The sequence below is a fragment of the Chinchilla lanigera genome, unplaced genomic scaffold, assembly GCF_000276665.1.
Source record: "Chinchilla lanigera isolate Chin_1 unplaced genomic scaffold, ChiLan1.0 scaffold00001, whole genome shotgun sequence".
Lineage (NCBI taxonomy): Eukaryota > Metazoa > Chordata > Mammalia > Rodentia > Chinchillidae > Chinchilla > Chinchilla lanigera.
In genome coordinates this window covers 469,027-490,324 of record NW_004955402.1, presented here as the reverse complement: position 1 = coordinate 490,324, position 21,298 = coordinate 469,027, and the positions used below count along the sequence as shown (strand labels likewise).

At 50.3% G+C, this 21,298-nt stretch overlaps 1 protein-coding gene across 1 annotated transcript in view; it reads left to right on the top strand.

Moving 5' to 3' along the window:
- Positions 1 to 21,298, top strand: part of Ldlrad4 (low density lipoprotein receptor class A domain containing 4) — a gene marked incomplete in the record, with an annotated part of 124,700 nt that overhangs the window by 18,552 nt on the left and 84,850 nt on the right. Inside the window, 3 exon segments of the mRNA XM_013512658.1 lie at positions 3,403 to 3,607; positions 3,896 to 4,036; positions 11,464 to 11,595. Of these exon segments, the coding sequence (XP_013368112.1) occupies positions 11,523 to 11,595 (73 nt within the window).

Sequence of the window (21,298 nt, the reverse complement as noted above, 5' to 3'; positions counted from 1 at the left end):
CTGTCTTACTGTGTTGAGGGTTCTGCTGTCAGTTTATCATTTCTTTATAGGTTATAGTTTTAATAATACTTTTTATCTTTCTTTGGTAGTGTCCAAATTTCTTGACTATAATCTCAGTATAGGTTTAGTTTTACTTACTCTCCTGGAATTTCATGTCTTTTGTTACATCTTAGTCATTTTCCTCATTGCTGAGACACAACACCCAGAACACACAACTGAAGGGAGAGGTTTGTTTTGGTTCACGGTTTCAGTCCACGGCCAGCCAGCTCTGTGGCAGGTACGGTACTGCAGTGAGGCACGGTAGAGGAAAATGTGCTCAACACACAGCATCCAAGAAGCCGGCATGGAAGAAATTCTCATATTCTTCACTGTTCTTCTCCTTTCCCTTCTTTCTCATGGTGTGCCCCGGCTGCTTAATACTAATTTGTGGACAGTTAGAATGGCTTTCAGGACAGAGGAGTGTTGTTCTCAACTGTATGCCAGCTTTGCCTGGAGCAGCAATTTCCCCTGGACTTTTGCCCCTCTTTAAGGTGAGGAGTTGGGTGAGGATGTTCTAGGTCCCCCTGCCATGAAGACCATGGGTCTCTAAGATGAAGGCCCCAGAAAGTACACCTGGAACTTTATGTAGAAATGTGAAGAAGCTAAAGAAATCCCTACACGTGGGGCGAGTTCTGTTACTATTAGAAGTATATGCAGTGATTCTAAAAACCTTTTGTGGATTCTGGCAGTTTTATAAGAAAAGTATGACAGAAAGAAGTACCATTTTTTCATTTTAAAAGTTCTACTTATTTTTAAGGGAGGAATTATTTAAATACTACAAATGGGTTTAATAAATCTGTGGCGCCTGAGTATGTCCTGCAGTCCATCCTATATTGTCATCTGAAATGATCATGACCTTGTTACCAGAATGTTTCTAATGTTTAACATTCCTTCATCTCCCTCAACTTCTGGACTGGCAGAAACCCTCAGCAAGTTCCATGGAGAATAGACAAAGCACTGTAAATTTTAAATTTATTTTTCCATCTTCTTTCTTTGACATTAATTTTACCCCCTTACGACATTTCCTGGTGTGGTGTGTAAAGGTGTTGTTTGGGGTGAAAACCGCTTTGGTTCCTCAGTTTCTGAATGGCCCTGTCCACAGAACAGAGCCTGATGAGTAGCCCCGTGTCCAGGAATTACCCGAACACCTGCCTACCCTGAGAGACTGCTTTTCAGTTTTTCTTTTTGTAAGTTAGCAGACACCAGCTAAGCACTTAAATAGGATATGATCAGCTGAAAACAGGGTTCAGGACCAATGAGCAGCTGCTTCTCGAGGGCTGCGATCCTCGTCCTGGCCATCTGGCATCCACCCTTGCTGCTCTGGAGACCTCTAGGGGGTGGGGCAGGAACCTGGCTGCCCCAGCCTCAGGTATGTCTGGGGACCCCGGTGTGCAGCTGAGGTGACAGCCTTTCTTTTAGGCATTCAGCGAAGGACACATTCACCAGAACTCCGTAGTAACCTGTGTGCTAGAGGACCTGAATGCACTGAGCTTTTCAGTACCAAGTGTGGTGGAGCTGGGCTTCGAGGGTGAGTCAGGAACGAGTTGGAAGCCAGCCTCTGCCAACACCCAGTTTGTTTGGACAGATGTTCTACTCTGGCCTGCAGCTTCACTCCAGCATTTACATTAGCTCTGATATTTCACAGCACTGTAGCAGTGTTCTAATATTTTCTGTATCACATCAGAAAGTTAGTAAATTCAGAATTTCAGTGCCATCAATTTGCTTCAAGTAGCCGTGTGATGGAAAGACCTTTGGTTGATGTTGGGCTAATGATTCACCACCGAGAGGATTTGGGTTGTATGAATTTGAAATTCTTGGGGTTGGCGTTGATCGTTCCATTACATAAGAAGGAAGTGCTTCCTGAGCCATTGAGCACCCCCACGGGGCCTTCCAGTAGCTTAAAGTCGACAGAGAAGACCCGCCATGCGGAGGACTTGGCTCTGTGTGTTGGTGTGCACTATGGGTGAGTCTCACATTTGCAAAGGCAGATTTGGAAGCCCAGAGGCCAAGTGGTGGGATGGGGCGAAGGCAGATAAGGTGCAGTAATAATACCTGCCCGCGTTATCTCACGGGGCTTGCTTCACAGTAGTTATCGCTTATGCATTGTGTTACCGCTTGGCGCCTGTTACAGGCTGGGGTGCACCCTGGGAATGAAGAATATAAAGAAGGAAGGTGTGTGGCCTTGGCAAGAGTCTGCAGATGGTTAATCGCAGTTCTCATTTGTTAGCCGTTCACGCTGTGAGCTCTTGGAAGAGGGCTGTCTCTGTTCTGTCCGTGTGTTGTGCCTAGTGCGTGGTGGAGAGGGGCTGTGTATTGGTTATATGAATGGATGAATGATTCTGTTGAAGTGCTTCATTCTGTTGAAAATCTGTTGTTATTATAGACGTGTCTCCCTCACACAAACTGAAATGAGTACGATGTGAATTTCCTTTCCCTGCTGGAGTAAAGGTCCAGCAGGCTTGAATATTGTAGTCTCACTTCAGAACCTTTCAGACCACTGAAATGGTCAAATTTTCAGTTTGACTTTGACTCAAAGGTTAGTTTATTCTTTTTATTCCTCAGTATTATTTCAGCAACACCAAAAGTACCTGCTTTTGACTAATTTTTTTCCCATATTTTTATTACTCTGAAGCCCAACATTTCTTTTGGGAAGGAAGATAAATTCTTTCTTTAAATTGAAGAAAGTCCCATCATGGATGTACTTTAAGAACTGGATCTCAGTCTTCCACCTGTGGGGTGGTGGTGTTTGGGCTGCAGTGGCTTCATCGTGTGGCTGGGCCCCTCAGCACACAAATCCACCCTGACCGTGCGTGGACATGTGTGGGGCTGAGCTCCTGGTTACCCTAAGTGAGGTCAGGGGCTCTGTTGGCCCCTTGCTCTGTGGTCATTCAGGATGTGAGTAGACAAGAGTTGTAATCTCTCTCATGTGTTCACAAGAGCACTGTGAGGCCTTGGGCCCGTCTCTTTATGACAGGGAGAGGCGTCTTCTTGAGGAGCACACGGGCTTGTCCAGTGCAATCCTGTGTGTGCTGGGTGTGGCTGGGAGAGGCCTGGGTGGGCTGATGCTGGGTAGCGGAGAGGGCCTCGGACTTGAGCCTGGCCTGCAGCCCCTGCTGCAGACAGGTAAAGCCACGCGAGGCCAGAGTGGGAGAGGCTGTGACAGTTTGTTTTTAGCATCCCCATAAAGTAAATTCCCTTTTCAGATAAGATTCCTACAGACTTGGCCCATTCTGTTCAATATGGCCTACAGGGATTTGGCTGTAGGCTCTGGATACTTCTGTATTTCCCCAGTGTGGCTGCTGGCACGGATGCCACTTTAGGTCATGAAATCTTACATCATTTCTCCCTGTTCTACATTATAAGATCAGTGCTATCCTTGATGTGGTCGAAACGGGCTTTAAGTACTTCACTGAGTTAGAAGTGGAACTGACACGTGTCCTGCAGTCAGTCTGGAGTCCTGAGCTCTGCAGGGCCCTGCCTGCTGGCAGCTCCGTCTTCCTTGGAGATGTGGACCACTCCAGGGATGTTCCCAGCAGGATAACTGAGCCCACAGCTGCGGAGCTGCAGGGTGGGTGAGGAAAGAGAAGAGAGCGTCCGTGGGACTCGTGGTGCGGTAGTGAGCAGCCTTGGACTGCTCTGAGAAGTCCCCTGGGGGCCGAGCCCTGCACTTCAGAGAAGGAAGGTCCTTACCTGAGGGTCCTCCTCCTCCTCCTCAGAGTCCGGTTTCCTGGGGTCTCCAGATAATCTCGGTCCCCAGACCAGCATGGCGCGCAGATGCGGGGGGGCTGATGACAATAACAACTCAAAAGCACCAAGCTTGCCCTGACAGCTCCATGTCTCCATTGTACTTTTTCAGAGTGCACATTCACCTGTACCAGCGGTAAATGCCTGTATCTTGGTTCACTGGTCTGTAACCAGCAGAACGACTGTGGGGACAACAGTGATGAGGAAAACTGTCTCCTGGTGACCGAGCATCCGCCTCCAGCCATCTTCAATTGTAAGTCCCCCCTCTCGCCTTGGGAGCCCTGAGTTTGAGCGCTGTCCACTCTGAGGTGGACGGGAGGTAGGGTGGTCAGGACGTGGAAAGGCTGTTGTTTTTCAGTTAAGGAAGGAAACTGCATTTTCACAGGGAAGTATTTTCTTCTTTTAGGGCAGAAAGATGATGTGTCTGAAAGTCAGAACTTGGTTCTGTTTTCAGAGGTGGTTGTGGCTCTGTGTTTTAGAATGGGCCTTGCTGCTTAAGAAGTGCAGATAGATTCCAGGATGTTGATACTGATATATCAATATATTGATAGATATATTGATATATGGGTGCATCACACCAACTTTATAGAATTTTTTGAGTGTATCATTTCATGAGTAATTTTAAATAAGCAAAGGAAAACATGTGCAGAGTCGGTAATGAAGAAAATAGACATACATGAGTTGTCTAAAGGTTCTTAGCTTGTGTTTTTCTATTAGATCTGCGTGGGAAGCAATATGTGTGAGATCTTGACATGACTGAATCCTCAAGGCAGAGGCTTTGAGCATTTATTGGCCTTGAGAAGGTGAAATCAGAGTCTGAAGCTCATTGATTTTCGATCTCTGGTTTTAGACAAGGAAGGAGGCAGAGGGCAGGAAGAGTGGATTGCCGCTTTCTGTGCTTTCTGAAGCAGGCTGAGGTTGCGAATCTTCCTCAGTGACTCAGCTGGGAGGATATGTGCTGCCCTGGCCCTTGCAGTGGTCTGGATGTGTGGCCCCGGAGCCTGGGTCCTGCTCCCCTGTTGGTGCTGCTGGGAAGTAGGGGCCTGGCCGGAGTCTGTCTGTCCTGTGAGCCGCGCTGCCAAGGGGATGTTGGGACCTGGCCCTCCCGCTGTGCTCTTTGTGTTCTGCGTGAGCCCTGGGGTGATACATGGCCTTGCCGCAGGTGTGAAGCAGTGGGCTCCTGCCACACCCTGAGACCGCTGATGCTGTGAGCCAAAGTGTGTCTTTCCTCTTCCTAGGCTGATTTACCACAGACGGTGGTTATGGGACGGGAAGATCATGGACACAGCCTCTTCCTGGGGCTCTCGTGGGGTCACTGCGTGTGCACTCCGCTTCTGACCTCAGTTCTCTCACGCTCTTCCTAGGAGTTGGATTCAATACAGAGTTAAAAATGCTTGCAGTGGGGATTAGACTGCATAGGAACCACAGCAACAGACAAGAGAATGGGAGAGGATTCAAAAGAGACCTCTCTCTGTTCCTACTGTATTTTTATACTGGGAGAAAGCCGTGCGTGCCCCGGTATGAAACTGTGTGCTGGCAAGTTGTGAGTCTGCTATTTATGCTGCTAAGTTCATGGGTCTGAGGGTGCAGTTTCCCTCTGTTGTGTCAGTTTGCACTTCCTTCCACTGAGCTGCTCCAGGTCTGTGCACTGAAATGCGGCTCTCAAGGTGAGACTGAAGTGCGCTGTCTCAGCGCTGTGCCCACGTTCTGCATGGCTTATGTTTTCTGCAGCGGCCTCTGCACAGTGCATTGGTCTCCTTGGGGACAGCTCTGTCTGTCCTGGATGCTTTCGCTACCGCTGTCCTACTGTGTGCGCAGGGACCATCACAGGCCAGGGCCCAGGGAGGAAGGCTGCTGGCAAGAACAGTGGTCCAGGGATGTGTGGTTGCCTCTCCTGAGGACCAGCAGGACGCACCAAGAGGCTGGAGCACAGAGGCACCATCTTGTGTCTGGGAATGAATTCTGCTCCAGCCTCTACGGTGTGGGTTCTGCCCAGGGACTCACTCCGCTGCGAATGTTGCATTTCCTCCTGTGCCTCAGCGCCATCGTCCTCTTGATGCAGACTCAAGCCTGGCTACTCTGAGCACCAAGAACATCCTGAGGTCTGAGCCCTGATGTCGGCAGCTTGACTCGGGTCAGGGCGTCTTCCCAGGAGAAGGACAGTGATGGGCAGCCTCTCCTTGTGGTTTCTGTAGGTGTGTGTAACAGCAGACACACATGGCAAAATGTGGAGAGGACATCGGCGGCCTGTGCGGCACTGCGGCTGGGGTGCGAGGTCTGCGGCGAGTAGGCCGATCAAGCCCGCCCTCCGCCCGGAGCAGCGCAGTCTGTGTCTGCAGACACTGCCGCATCGGTTCTGTGCTTCACCCTCTGCCCTTCCTCTCTGGTCCGTCTGTTTCCACCCTCCTCTCCTGCCCCTCTCTCTTTCTCATCAGTATTCTTTCCTCATTTTGAAATCACATCCACAGGTAGCTTTTGTATTCATTTAAATAAAATAAACCCTTTAATTTTGTTTGGGAGCAAAGGAGAGCAATTAAATCCATAAACAGCTCAATTTTGCAAAATTGTATTTGCAGTCATAGCTTCTACATGTAGGTGTAACTAGAACTCGTTGTGGTTTTGTACTTACAATGGGAGTTCATTTACCCTGTTCTCTCTTGTGAGAACAGTAGTGAGTCAGGAGGCAGGATGGCAAAAGGGCAGGACTGTGACTGTAGCTTCAAGCTGAGCTAGATTTAATTTTAGCTAAAGGAAGTGACCGTACCCCCTTCAAGGGTTGTCTGTGTCTACGGAACAGTGTTAACTTTTGCCGTCAGGGTGCTGGGAGGACTGGCGTGAAATAATGTGCATGGGCAGTGCAGGCTTCACAGCCACAGCCTCGCTGCCCCTGGCATGCCTGTCCTTTCTCAGGGAGGTGGACTCTGACTTTGCTCATCTGCTGTCCATGTCAGCTACTCTCCTTATGCAGCAGGAGTGTCCTGGTGTCTGAACCTGAGTGCCACCTGCAGTGCTGGCCGTTGCCCACCATCCTGTCCCTGGGGAAGGCTCCCCGGGACGTGTCCAGCTGAAGATAGTTTGTTGGACCTGGCCAGTGGCTGCCCCGTGCTGCTGTCCCCGCTCTCCAGGCACTGGAGGAGGTGGCCATTTGTCACATGGGGACATTCGCTGGGAATTGTGGCTCCTCTGTGCTTTGTGGCTGGGGACACCCCTTGCCTGCTCTTTGCAGGTGCTTCCTGTGGTTAAGGATGTGGCTTCCCAGGAATGGAGGCCAGAGATGATCTGGGATGGGTGACTGTGTTCTTGCCCCACTGTCCTGCCCAGCAAGAATGGAGAGGAAGCTAGGAGCGTTTTACTTCCCGTGAGTACTCAGGGCTCAAGTCTCTGGGCTCCCCATCTGTCAGTTTTGATGGATTCATACATTTGATTGTTGCGTCCTTTGCCGATGCACTTCCTACACAGAGCGCCCTGTCCCTTGTACGTAGTGCCAGCCCTGCGCCTCCATTCTCTTTTGCTTTCCGCCTTGAGAAAGTTGAAGTATCACAGGGATTCTCGTCTGTCAACACTGCACTGCAGGAGAACTAAGTGTACCATCTTTGCACCTGCGTAAGAGCAGGATTGGCTCACTGGACACTTTACCCTCACTTGAAGGAAATATTCAGTGTTCTGAGCACACTGAGGAGGAGTCTCCTGGACTCCCAGATGGCTGGAATAAACTTCCAGTCTGTGCCCAGCTTTGTGTGTGCACCAGTGCCCAGCTGTCCAGACCAGATCTGTCTCTGTCTGTCTGTCATCTTGAATTAATGTTGGAAAGAAAAAGTCACTGTGATGCATACAGTCCACGATGCTGATGACCACAGGAGCCTTGTCCTCATAGCAGCTGCACACAGCTCTTCCTTGCACTGCCTAGAACCAGACAGGGGCACCACTGCTTCTCGCTCCTCTGCCCTCTGCTGTGCCGGCCACGACTGCATGTCACTGACCAAGGTGCCTCGTTTGCGGTGTGACCCAAAGGGCTTTGCACAGATGTGGAAGGCAGGCTGGTGCTGATATCATGGGGGAAGTTTCTACACGTGTCTTTCTGGGGAAGGGGGAATATGCTGAGCTCCCAGCTTCTTTTACACTTTTCCTTTGGCTGCTCTATCAAAATACCATACTCATGAGCACTAAATGTACAAATCATGCAAACAGAATCACTAGTTACCTGCCTTCTGCCATTGTAACTGGCGCTATGGGGAGGGTGAAGGACCCTGCGAGTCAGGTCTCAAGTGTGCATGTGCAGAGGTGAGGGGAGATGACACGGGGTGAGGCCTGAGGGCTCCGCAGCACAGCTCAGGAGAGGAGAGTTGCTCTGGCGGGGCTGGGGTGGATGGGGAGAGGAGGGCACTGAGCAGCCGGAGCAGGGGTAGCCTTGAGGGTGGCCTTGTCTTGGGGCAGGGGCTGGGCGGGAGGTTGAGTTGAGAGTAGGTGGCCCAGAGAGGAGCCAGTGTGCAGGGCTGCACCTTCCACCTGAGGGTCTGCGATGCCAGGGTCCAGACGCCCCACAGCCTTCTACGAACCCACTTCCCCCTGTGTGCCTGCTATAAGTGCCCTGCTGCTCAGCTGCACCCTGGTGGAGAGTGGCCCCTCAGAGGTTTGCACCACGTGGGAGAGAGGTGTGCTTGGGAGGCTGAGGTAAGAACAGAGCTGCTGTGGCAGTGACTGCCAAGGAATTCATGCCCCTGGGTCTTCGAGGAACCAGAGATGCAGGAAGCCAGGGGAGCCACTCCTCATTTTCAGCTCTGAGGTCTTCAGGGGGCCAGAAAGATCTGATTCAGGGAGGTCAGGGTGGAGCAGCTACCACCCCTGCTAGGTGCCAGAGCTGCTGCTTCCTCTGCAGGTGTCCTGCAGTAAGCAGGTCTCCCCATCAGATGCACTGAAGCCAGGAAGCTGTACGCAGACGAAGCCAGGGCTTCACCGTCAGGACTTCTTCAGAAAGATTTTCTTGCCCCAAGACGTTGAGGATAGTCAGAACCAAACAAGTAAAATCCAACACAGCCTCACCTGAGTGGATTGCCTTGCTTTCCCAGACCCTCTCCTCCAGCTTCCTCAGCTTTTCCCACAAAGGAGCTAGAACCCACTTGTCACTGGTGTTCAAGGCATTGGCCACCACTCACTACACACCATGCCTTTGCTGCCATCTGTCCCACGTGACGCTGGCAGCTTCCACCTTCAGTGTTTTGTTTATGAGAACTTTGTGCCTAGGCTCACAGCCAACCATGTGGGAAACCTGTCCACATCAGGTTTGTGTGGACAGTTAAGCTATGACCACCAGAGCTTTATTCCTCTATGATTAGTTCAATAAGCATTGACAATAATTTTCTGATATCATCAACTATCCTGTTAGAGTGCTTATTTCTGCAGTTATCTTATGCACATGTTTTGATTTGTTACATTCACAGTTGTTTGAACCAGAATCCGAAGAAGCTCCACGCACAGTGATGGGTTGATGTGCTCCCTGGGAGTGTATCTACGCTGTGCGTTCTCCTCCCCTACCATCTTTCTCCTCTCCCTCTGCGTTGCTCCCCTCCCTCCTCTTTCTTTTCCCTGTGCTTTTGATGTGCAGGTCTAGATTGCTGGTTTTGTAGACTCCCATGCTCTGGATTCTGCTGCCTGCTTTCCTGTGGAGTCGCTGAATATGCTGTCTGAGCCCTGCAGCTTCTTCCCTTGGCAGGTAGATCTGGAGGTCCAGAGAGAAGCTGCCTGATAGGTGCAACTGTCTTCCCGTCTTCTGACATCTTTGCAGACCCTGACACTCCTCATAGGATCCACTGGGCATAGTGGACACGTGACGGCTCCCTCCCTCCCCTGCCGCTCAGTGCCCTGTCAGCGTGGCCCTCAGAGCCCTCTGCTGTGAGGCAGCTCCTCACAAACTGCACATTGTATGAGAAGACATGTAAATATTGGCCAAGTGATGGGTAATTGTGCTTGGAAAATCTAGGTCTGATCAGAGGATTAAAAACTTTTGTTTTCAAGGTCTTGTACACTGTGTGTCGGACTGGGGCTTGGAATATCCGTATGTTTCTGGAAGCCTCTGTGATGGGACAAAGATGACATGAGGTCTCTCTCTCAAAACTGTCCAGATTGAGTTTTGTTGCCATAGACACCAGAACTAACCTAAGTGAAACCTGCTCTGTTGTGAGTATTTACTCTGGGACCAACAGTGTGAGAGACCGTGTGCTTTACGACAGCCAGGGCTCCCTGATCAGCAGCTCTTAGGGACCAACCTTTGGCTTATGAATATCCTTACCCTGAGGTATGGAGCACAGGGTCATACCCAGTCCAGAGGAAGTGTGAGGTGCTTCCCACTAGCCCAGAAGGAGTACAAGAGTGTGTGTGTGTGTGTGTGTGTGTGTGTGTGTGTGGTGTGTGCCTGCACATGTTTGGGTGTTCTACCATAAGTGTCTGTGGTGTGTGACTACATGGGTCTGTATGTGGCCTGTGTGCATAAGTAGGTGTGTGAGGGTGTGCATAAGGTGTGTGGGTACATGGCCTCAGCCACTTGCTGTGCTGACCAGAGCAGGTCTCCACTTTGTGTCCATTGCCCCCACAGTGTGACAGACAGCTGTGTGCACGACCACTGCCCGTTGGCATGTAAACTGCTGCCTGCAGCCCCAGGCTCTGCTCCCTGCTCCTGAGGTCATCACACGCTATGGGCTAGTAGGTTGCTGGGCTCCTAGTGCCTCCTCTTCGATGTGATGAGGGTTGCGATGTCGGCCTCTCCCTCAAAGTGAGGTTCTGAGGAGTCCATGGAGCAAGCAGCACAGGTGAAGCAATCAGAACAGGGCCTGGCTCGAGGCACCTACTCAGCCTCGTTACCCGAGGTGTGTGGCTCCCTGGGTGGGGTGCCGGCCCGTCCCAGGCAGGGCCACAGGAGCGTGGTGCCCCAGAGGCAGGTGACTTGTGCAGGCGCACAGCCAGAACAAGTGCGCTGGGTCCCAGACCCGGCTGTGACTGCGCTCAGTGGCGGTTTTGACTTTCCGTTTGGGTTGGTTTGCGTGCTTGCTTGCTTGTTTTCCTCTCATGGTTTTTTCTAGTAAAACAGGAATTCATCCTTCAGTTCTTAAAAGGTCTGCAGGGGTTGGGGTGTGGAGCCTCCTGGTCTGAAGGCCCATAGAAGTAATTGTGCCAGGAGCAGTTATGCATGTGATTCACAGATTGTGAACACCTTGGTTGATGCTGGATTTTTAGATAGATTGTGAAGAATTCACCTGGGGCCCTGCTGTGTCAGGGGTCACCGGCTGCACTGAGCTCTTTAGGGTTTCCTCCATTGATGATGAGCTGCCCCGCCTGGGTTCTGTCCACACCTGCACTGGGCCGCCGGGAGGGTGGCCCCGTCCCCGTGCCCCTCGGGAGGTAGCCATGAAGATAGATGGTGTGGCAGGCAGTGGGCTGGCTGTGCTGTGCCACTGTGCCCTTCACCATGAGCCCAGGAGCCCCTCAGCCTGGCAGGCCCACAGCCCAGATGCTAATGTCCCCGGTAGGTGCTTGCTGAGACCTCTCAGGTCCCGATGGTGCCCGTGCAGGGTGCCTGCCTGTGCTGCACCTGGGGGACTGTCTTTTGTGTTGTCCTGGAGACTCTGAAGCTCCTGCACAATCCTGATGGCAGTCCTGGCAGCCAGCTGCAGAGCTGCTTGCTTGCAGGGCGCTCACGGTGCTGCAGAGCCTGTTCTGCAGGGCTCCCTGCCCCGTCCAGCCCAGGCATGGAGGAGAGGATGGAAGCAGCCACCAGCCTAGACCTGTGTGCAGGTGACCCCAGGCAGTCTTCAAAGCAAGGTGAGTCTCTGGGCTGGGAGGGGTGTGGGTCAGGTTCCAGGGTTGCGTCCGCAGCAGTGAGCTCTACCTGGTCCCTCTGTGGGTGGCAAGGACAAGCCACTGCTGAGGGGGTCACAGCGGGTCCTGTCACCCCGCCCTCTCTTTTATTTACTGCCTTCCTTTCTTCAAAAGAGTTTTCTGCTCAATGAAAATCTTGTAGGGTCTCAAACAGTAATTCTGCCTTTTCAAATAAGCAAAGGGAGAGAACAAACGGGAGGGAAAGTTTTAATAAACCTAAGGCATCATTTCCTCCTGCTGTGACACTAAATTTACCCAGAGAGAAGCAGCCTCTCAGATTTATGTTGCGATTCTGTTGCTGCTTTCTGGCTTGTGGGGCTGTCCCACTTCAGATGAAATTCATTCACTTCTTTAAATATTTAGCAGTCTAGTGTGGATGTTAATGAAAGTCTGGTGGTGCTATTTTGAGAACTGCGACAATGATAGTAATTTTCAGTGTCAGATTCCTGCTTCAGAAAGGAAAAGAGGAACGGGAGGAGGAGGAGGCAGAAACAGTTTCAGTTCTAATAGTTTGCATCTACGGCCGTGCCAGACAGATGGGTCATGAATACTGTCTAGACGCTCGCTGCCGGCACGGAGCCCTGGTCTCTGAGGACACGCAGCGAGACACCGGCTTAAGTGACTGGGGAAAGTCAGGGCAGCGCTCCTGTAATCAGACAGAATCAGCCCCACACAGCTTCCTGGGGGTGGGAGTGGGGCGCTGGGCAGGGGAAGTTCAGAGAAAGAGCCTCTGTTGCTGATCAGTTTACTGCAGACCTGACGATTATGAGGCACTGGGGAGGGCACGGAGGGACGTTGTCGTGTGGTAGCATGATGCGGCATGCTGTAATGCCAGCGGCGTTCTCGAAGGCCAGAGAGAGCTGAGGTGGAAGGCAGAGTGTCACTTGGTGTCCCTGAGCCAGGCATGCAGGCACGAGATGGCCTGTGTGGGCGCTGAGGGTTCAGTGCTGCTCTGGGAGAAGCCGTTCGTCCCGACTGGTTATTTCCTAGAGTATAGCCTTGGAATTTGGGAGGTTTGGACTCGCCCTTCTGCTCAGGAGTCTGGGGACTTTGAAAGCCTGGGTGCTGTCATGGGCAGTGGTGCTGCTGGGGTGCCAGGAATTGTGTGAACCCCGCCCCCCCACAGACTGCTTGGCTGACATGAGTGGTGGGAATGACTACTTAGTTCTTCCGGGAAGGAACGAGGCTTTCTGACATCCACAGTGAGCTCTGTCCACGGGAGTCCGGCAGTGGGGAGGGTGCCGTGTTGGGGCAAAGCCAGGTGAGGCGGGCGGAGGGTGCTTGCTGCCAAGAGATGTGGCGGACACTGTGCTCCTCCAAGTGGAGGTGGGAGCGTGTTGCTGTGGCTCAGTGGCCACTTGTTCCATTTGCTTTAAGCGTCATCCCGAAGCGTTCCCTGTGGCGTGTGGAAGGGAGCGCTGTGCAGTGCGGATGCAAGGCTGGTGTTCACAGCTGCCCTCGATGTGTGGGTGAGGCAGGGCCTGAGCCTGTGCATCTGGGTGACCCGTCAGGGTGGGGAGCATGCGTCACATCTCCGTGGAGACCAGCACAGGCCTTAAAGGACAAAACCAAGGGCTGTGTTTGGTGAGAATTGGTTTTTCACCGCTTCCTCCATTCTTAATGAAGTCCCAGGAGCTTTTCCAGAGGGACAAGGTGATTTTTTGCTCCTTCCTTCCTAGAAAGAATAGGGAAATAAAAACTTAAAAATCTTACTGGAGCGACAGTCACTGGAGCGGAAAGAGAAACGCTGATTTTCAGGAGGTGCACGTAAAGCACGAGCAGGCCTGTCCTTGTCTGAACCCTGCTTTGGTCATCCAGGAGGGGCCGTGGCCTTGGGCAAGGGTGTCTTCCTTCCCTACACCTTGCTTTGCCCCTCAGGCTGTCTGCTTAGGGGGAGGCCCGGTGGTCTGGGTCGGGGCTCTTCCCCGAGGCAGCTCATATTTTGGGCCGTGTTGTATGATAATAATTTATGGTCCTTCTGCATTATGTTTGATGTTAGGCTGAGGTTTCCTGTGTGCGTCTGAACGCAGCGATGTGTGCGGCCATGTGACTGCCTACACACGGATTGTATTGAGCAGTTACCATACCCACTTAAATTACCCTAAACGTTTGATGCCAGAGGGGCTTGAGCGGAGCCTCTGAGCTCTAACGCTGTGGGCCCTGACAGGCATGGTGGGGCACAGACTTCTCCTGCAGCCTGTCCCGCCAGCCTGGCTTGCAGAGGGCTGCAGGCTGGGGCCCTGCACAGCTCTGCGCGGCAGCGGCAGCATCATGTGGGTAGTGCCCCCCGCCGACACTCGATGGGCGCCCGAGTCTGTGCCCCCTGTCCTTGTAGGACAGCTGAAGAGAGCACCCTCGCAGTCTCACTCTCCGTCACGCGCGTGTGGTTGTGCATGTGTGGAGTGCGGTGATGGCATGGAGAGAGGGCTGATGAAACCAGGATGCTAACTGCCAGTCTGCCCGTGAGAGACCAGCAGGGCCCCTCGACCAGAGGGGCCGTGCACCCCAAGCCTGTGCCGCCAGGGCCTGTGCCCCCGCGTCTCCAGCGCTGTGACTCCTTCCTCTTCTCAGGATGTGATGTTTTAATTGGAGATAGCTGGAACAAGCAGCCTGAGAAGTTATTTAACTGCGCTGTTTCTTTTTTTTTTTTAATTTGTCTTTTTGGTACTGGGAATAGAACTCAGGACCTTGCACTTGCCAGACTGGCGCTTACGCCACTGAGCTATATCCCTGGCCCTAGAAGTTAGCCTCTTCTGAAGGAACAAGATTCTAGGACTGATTTGTTTTCAGAAGTTGCTGAAAGAGAAGTCGTTATTGAAAGATAACATCTGGACAGGGTTGGGAGTATTCTAGAGGAAGCACCATTGAGGTAATCACAGGCAGAGGACGATGTCCTGCAGAGCAGCGGGAAGCTGCTGCTCGGTGGATTTCATGGAGCGTGTCTTCTGAGCATGGCTGTGGAGGGGCGTAGCACTGGGCCACGTGGGGAACTCACAGCGCACTCCGCCCATGCTGAGGAGGCCCGCTTGCTCCTGAGGCCGGGAGTTGGGGCTGACGCCAGCGGAAACCCATAGAAAAGTTCAGAGGTGACCAAGTCCAGCACTGCTCTGGGTGCCTGTTCCACGCCTCAGTGGAAGAAAAGGACCCAAAGGCGCTGCCTCCTGGAGGCCTTCCCCCGGCCGAGAGGGGCATGGGAGGTGTGCGTGGGCGAGCGCGTGTCGTTGGATGTGTGGACCCAGAGTCTGGCGCCTCGTAGCAAATGGCGCCGCGTGTGCACTGTGTGGAGGCCGCCCTGCTCAGGGCTGGAGTCCTGTGCTTGTTTTCGCTCGTGGTAGTGCTGTTCTCCAGAGGGATGTTCAGCCTGCCTTATTGTTTGTGTTTGTTCTTCTGTGGTGCCTGGAGGAACCCAAGGTCTTACACGCACTAGGCAAGAGCTCTACCGCTGAGCTGCACCCAGCCCGCCCTGCTGCCTTTAGAAAGCAGGCTGGAACCCCACAGTGTTCCCCTGGGTGGCAGACAGTGTGTCTCCTCCGGTCATAACGGACCCAGGATGCCATTGTTAGGGTCGCTTGTGAGAGAGGCCCCGGTGGGCAGTGGCAGTGAGACCCGGCAAGGAGGTCTCCAGGGGTCTGCGACCAACGGGCCGTGGTGGACTGGAGCTGCAGCAGGCAGCAGGCCTGCCAGGGGGACCGCGCCCTGCCGTCAGCCATGCTGGCTCCCTGATCACAGTGCCGGGCTTGTGAGTGAAGTGCACCGAGGGCTGGGAGCCTGCGCGAGCAGCAAGACTTCACACTGGTGTTAGCGACTGTGGAGAAGGGAGTCTGGGAGCCATGTGGTAGGCTTTGCCTTCTTCACCACACGGCTGTTCAAGCCTTAGAAAGCTCCTGGGGAAGGCTTTCAGCACAGCAGGGCGGGCGAGCGCATCACCGCGACTGAGGGAAGGGCACCACCAGAAATGCAGGGGTCCCCCAAGCCTGTCCAAGTCACTGGGCCTGGAGGAGCCAGGGCATTGCCTTTTGGCGGGGAGCAGCCTGCTGGACCCAGTGTGTGGCCTGGTGCTCTCTCCAGGAGGTGTTTGTGGGAGACCTGGTCTTCGTGGGCAGCCTTCCCTGGGATCTTAGGGGAGAGTGACAGGAAGTCCAGACCCCCAGCGGCAGCCACTGTGGACGGTTTTCAAGGGGAGGGAGAGGCTTTCCTGCCTGGCTGCTGCAGACACGAGTGGCCAGTCTCCACGGAGCACATGGTAACTCCCTGCTGGTGGCACCCAGGGTGTCCAGACGAGGCCTGATGGACACGTGTGCTTGGGGCAGGGCTCCTGGACGAGCAGGACCGTCCTCAGGGCTAGCCACGTCGCCGGTGCGCCCTGTACATTCATTTTACCTCCCTGACTTCAGGCTCTTGCCCCTGCACACCCTTGCTGTGTCCTTGCCCTTCTTCCACTTCAGAGGCCATGTGCCTCCCTGACCCATTTGCAGCTTCCCAAGCCTGGTGCTCAGAAGAGGGCAGCTGTGCGTGTCCTGGGGCATGTGATTGAGGAAGAGAATGATGTTCCTTCCCTTTGTTGCCTGCTAACATGGTAGCTGCCTCCTGTTATTTTTATGTCTAAACAGTCTTAAAAATGGTGTTAACACAGTCTCATCTCCCAATGTCACTTTTTGAGATGCTGAAGAATGTATCATTTCTTCTGATAGCCCTGAGTGGTACCATCCAGCATCTCCCCCACCCCTATAACGCTGAGGTTTCTCTCCAGCTGTGGGTAGTTAACCCGGGTCACTTTTCACCTTGTGCCATGGGGAGTGGCCCAGCACGAAGCCACCTGCAGTCACTGCCCTTCAGGTGCCCTGCAGCACCCTCCATCTTTTGGGGTTGCAACCGCTAAGAAAGGTGTGCAGCAGAGCAAGAGAAAAGGACCCAAGTTTTCTTTTTAAAAATGGGCTTCTTAACGTGTTCCCTGGCATAATGTCTATGTTTATGGATAGTGCTTCTCAGCCTTTCATGAAATTTCTGCTTGTTGCATGTGGAAAAAACAGAAGCTACTTTAAATTACAAAGGAAAGCTTTAATCTAGGCCAAAAAGCTGGGTAAAATAGACTTCTTTTCTTGCTTTCAGCCCCATTTCCCTACCTAATGTTAAATATGGCTATTTCTCTCAACTTAGAGGGTTTTCTTTGTAGAATATGAATGAGCTATTTACTGGTTAACAAAAAGACAACCCCTTCAAGTACAAATGCAGCTCTGGAGATCTCTGAATTTGAAAGGCAGATCTCTGCACACACAGAGCTGTTTCTCCGTATTGCTGGGAGCTCTTGTCTGTTTGGCCACATTTTCTATTATGGTTTTTATAAAAGGAAATGATGGCTAATAGCTCAGCAAAGAGGTAGTTGGGCACAGTGGCACAGGAGGGGGGCGGTGTTTAGATGGCCTTAAATGGTGTTGATCAGCAAACAGTAATTTTCCATAGAAATTGTTCTAGTCTGATAAATACAACTAGGTGGTGTATATTTTCATTGTATACTATCTGGGCACATGTCAATCAATAATCTCATTTCCATGTCTGGATTCTCTTACTAAACATCTAGTTACACTTGTTGCCTTTTAGACTCAAAATCATGCATCAAGATTAAATCTTACATCAAGACTCAAAAATCTTACTCAAAAATCCTTATTTAAATGAATGACACAACATTCACGCTCTGTGCTATGTGGAGTAATCTGGGGGTTACTCTGTGGCTAGGATCTTTCACCAGGAAGTGCTCCTCAGTGAAGGAAGCCTTTCCTCCCAGGAATACTGTACCCTCTGGGCCGGACGGGACCTGACTGCTCCTGAGCTTCACATCCCTGGAGACCAGCGTTTGGGCCCCTCCTTGCCCGCTGCCTGCTCGCATCCCCATGAGTTTGGGACGGATTAGTAAGTTCATGGCTTGACAGACTGAACAGAAAAGCGAGGCCCTGTGCTCCATATTCATGTGCATCTGCCCCTCATGGTGACATGCTAATTGGCTGGCTGTTGCCCAAGACTGGCTGTGCAGGCTTCCTGCTGCTCACACTGCCCTTCCTGTCGGTGGGGCCGGAGAGAGGCAGATGGAGTGAGGGAGCCCGAGATGGCTGCCTTGTGGGCCCAAAGTTGGGCAGTGTATTCCCCAGGGAGCCCCCCGCGGGGGTCTCTGCAGCTGTCAACAGATACATTTCCATTTCATAATTTAGATTAGGTCATGCATAACCTGTAGAACACCTGGTTTTTAAAAACCTGTGCAGACATTCTTTTGATTTCTGTGATTTGGTTAAGCACTTGGTTGTTACTTACATGCCGAAGTCAGGTTACCAAAGAGCCCTCTCTTCATTCTCATCGACAGGTTATATTTATTCTAAAGATAAGAAGAATATGGTCAAATTCCATAGTATTTTGGAGTCAGAAATGAGGAGATTTAGGGGCTGGGGATTTAGCTCAGTGGCAAAGTGCCTGCCTGGCAAGTGCAAGGTCGTGAGTTCAATTCCTGGTACCGGAGGAAAAGACAAAAAAAAAAAGAAAAAAAAAAGAAATGAGGAGATTTAACTTTTTATAACTTCTTACAGAGTCACACAGTATTGGGAGTTACGGATAAATGCTTGTCCTGAATATCATCAACGTGAATAAAGGAGAGGGAAATTAGAAAGGGTGAACATAATGGAGCATTTGATTTGGAATATAACTTACTCCCCTTATTCATCACTTGATGGAGTCTGCAGCCTCACTCTGGCTCAGGAGGGCAGTGCTGCATCTCATTTGTGTCCTCACTGGCACAGAACACCTACAGTCACATTCATTTTGGCATCAGGGTCATATGTGCCGGTGGGGACAGAAAGCCACAAGGAAATGGGATTTCCTGGTTAGGCTGTGGCTTGGCGGAGGGTTATTGTGGGAAAGACACGAAGTTCATTTAGGCAACTCCTTCTTTACTGAAAGCATTTTCTGTATTTCTAAAGTAGTGCCAAGTTATATGTGAACTATGGTGTGTACCTGAGATAGGCCTTTTCATCTAAAAGCTTAGCTGCTTCTTCATAGCCTTCACTCCTTTCTTTGCTGCATTTTTCCCTTATCACTTATCGCTAGTTAACTGCCATATGTTTTACCTATCTTGCTTATTCTGTCTTTCCTGCCAGGATGTTATTCTAGGAGATTAAAGCTTACCCTAGTGCATGGTTCTCTAGCATGCTTTTAATACTTACAATGATGCTGGGAACAAAACAAATAATCTTTAAAATGGCCCACAGAAAACAGTTTTTGTACAGTAAAATATACTTTGCAATGATGGTACTTTAAAAAATATAGTAGGTTGTTATTTAACATAAAATTAGACTAGATAACACACCACATTAATAGAATACAGGAAGACAAAACCTCACATGAGTGTCTTGATAGACGCAGAAGACATTTGACAGAAACCTACATCCTTTGTGATAGCAACGCTCATAAAACTGGGAACAGAAAGATAATTCCTCAACAAGATAAAGGGAATATCATAGTCAGGACTATAACAGGTCAAGTATGAAAGCTAACGTCTTAGTCGGTGAGGAAATTCTCCTGAGGGCCTGCCTCTAATGTGAAGCAGAAGACGCAAGGATGCCTGCTTTGAACACTGATACACAATATTGTACAGAAGTTGTTCTAGCAGGAGCAACTAGACAAGAAAAAGAAAAGATATCCAGTTGCAAAGAAAAAAAACCCATCTCTTGACCCATTTTTATATATGATCTTATATATAAAAAACTCAAAAGAACCCACAAGAAAGCTAGTGAATTCTGCAGAGCTGCTCAGAACAAGATCAGCACTCAGAGACCAAGTACACATACTGAACATGTGTAAGAAACAATCTGAAAAGGGAATCCTTCCATTTGATATTGTATCTAAAAGGATAAAATGCCTAGGAATAAATTTAACAAAGGAGGAAAGATTCGTACATTGAAAGCTATAAAAATTGCTGAAAGATATTAAAGGAGACCTAATTGAATGGCAAGACATTTTGCATTTGTAGGGAAGAAGACTTAATCTTGCTAAGATGCAGTATTACCTAAAGCAGTCAATAGATTCAAATGAGTTTCTATCAAAATTCCAACAGCAATTTTTGTGCATGGAGATATAAAAGTTGCTCTTCAAACTCTCATGGAATCCCAAAGTACTCCAAATAATCAACAATTATTTTGAGAAAGGACAAAGTTAGAAAATTCATTCTTTCTAGTTTCAAAATTTCTGCAGGTCCAATAATCCAAACAATAGGCATGGGTGTAAGCATAGGTCTGTGGAGAGAGGTGGGTTAACTTGGGGGTTTAGAGATGTGCACTTGTAAAGCTATGGCCAAGTGCTTTTTGACAAGGGTGCTGCGTCTACTCAGTGGGACAGAATGATCTTTTCGACACAGTGTTGCCACAGTTGGAAAGACCGAAAGTGGACCACTGCCTCACATTGCGTACAACACTAACTTAAAATGGATCCGTGACTTATGCATAAGATTTAAAGCCATACAACTCTTAGAAGAAAGCATAAAAGTAAGTTTTAATGGCTTGGATAATGCAGAAGATTCTTGTATATAATACCAAGAAGTATGACTAACAAAGAAAAAAATAGATAAATTGGATTTCACCAAAATTAAAAATCTGTATATCCAAAAACATTATTAAGAAAATAAAGGATTTTAAGATGGAGGATTAGAAGCACGCAGGATCATCAGCTGAATCAGAACAACTGGAGCGTCTTTGAGGTGGTGACCATGGAGGCCTGGTTTAGTTGTGAACAAAAACTTGAAAAATTCCTAGAGACGTTTTAGAGGGAGTTGGGGTGAGAAAAGGCTCCCTGTGCTGAGCACACGGTAAGGCTTCAAGTGGGACAGAAGTAAGAGGAAGGAAGAGGGAGAGAGACACCACCAGCCAGAGCCCCGCTGTGCAGAAATGTAATCTGCACGGAGGCCCGGAGTCCTCTCTGCCTGGGATGCATCTGGGGCAGCACGGGGAGCCCTGTGAGAGGGCTGGTCTGAGCTTACGCCTGAGAGTCCAAGGTCCCCCGTTTCTGTCCCCGCGACCCGTGAGGGGAGGAAGTTTATAGTTATGAGCAGCTAGATCAGAAAAAGACAGATTTCAAATAAATAATCTAATGATGTATCTCAATGCCTTAGACAAGAACAAACCAAACCCCAAATGAGTGGAAGAAAAGACGTAATAAAGATCTGAATAGGAACAGATACTGGCAGAACAATGTGGAAGAAAGTGAAATACAGATATGTCAAAAAGACAAAAAGAAAAGAAAAGAAAACACTGCCTTTGATAAAATATGACATCATTTCCTGATAAAAGCCCAGAATAAATTAGGTATGGAAGGATCATACTTCACTATAACTATCTATGACAAACCCATAGCCAGTGGCATTCTGAATGGGGAAAAAAACAAAGCATTTTGTTTAAGATCAGAAAGATTGCCAAGCACTGGAAACCTTAGCCAGAGCAGTCAACCAAGGGAACAAAAAGGGATAAAATAGGAAAGGAGAAAGTCAAACTATCCATTTGCCAGTGATACAGTTATATACCTAGAAAACCTTACAAGAGTCCAGAAAATCTCCTAGAACTGAATAGGTGGATCCATGGAGAAAGTAGCTTAGCGGTTACAGGAGTGGATGGAT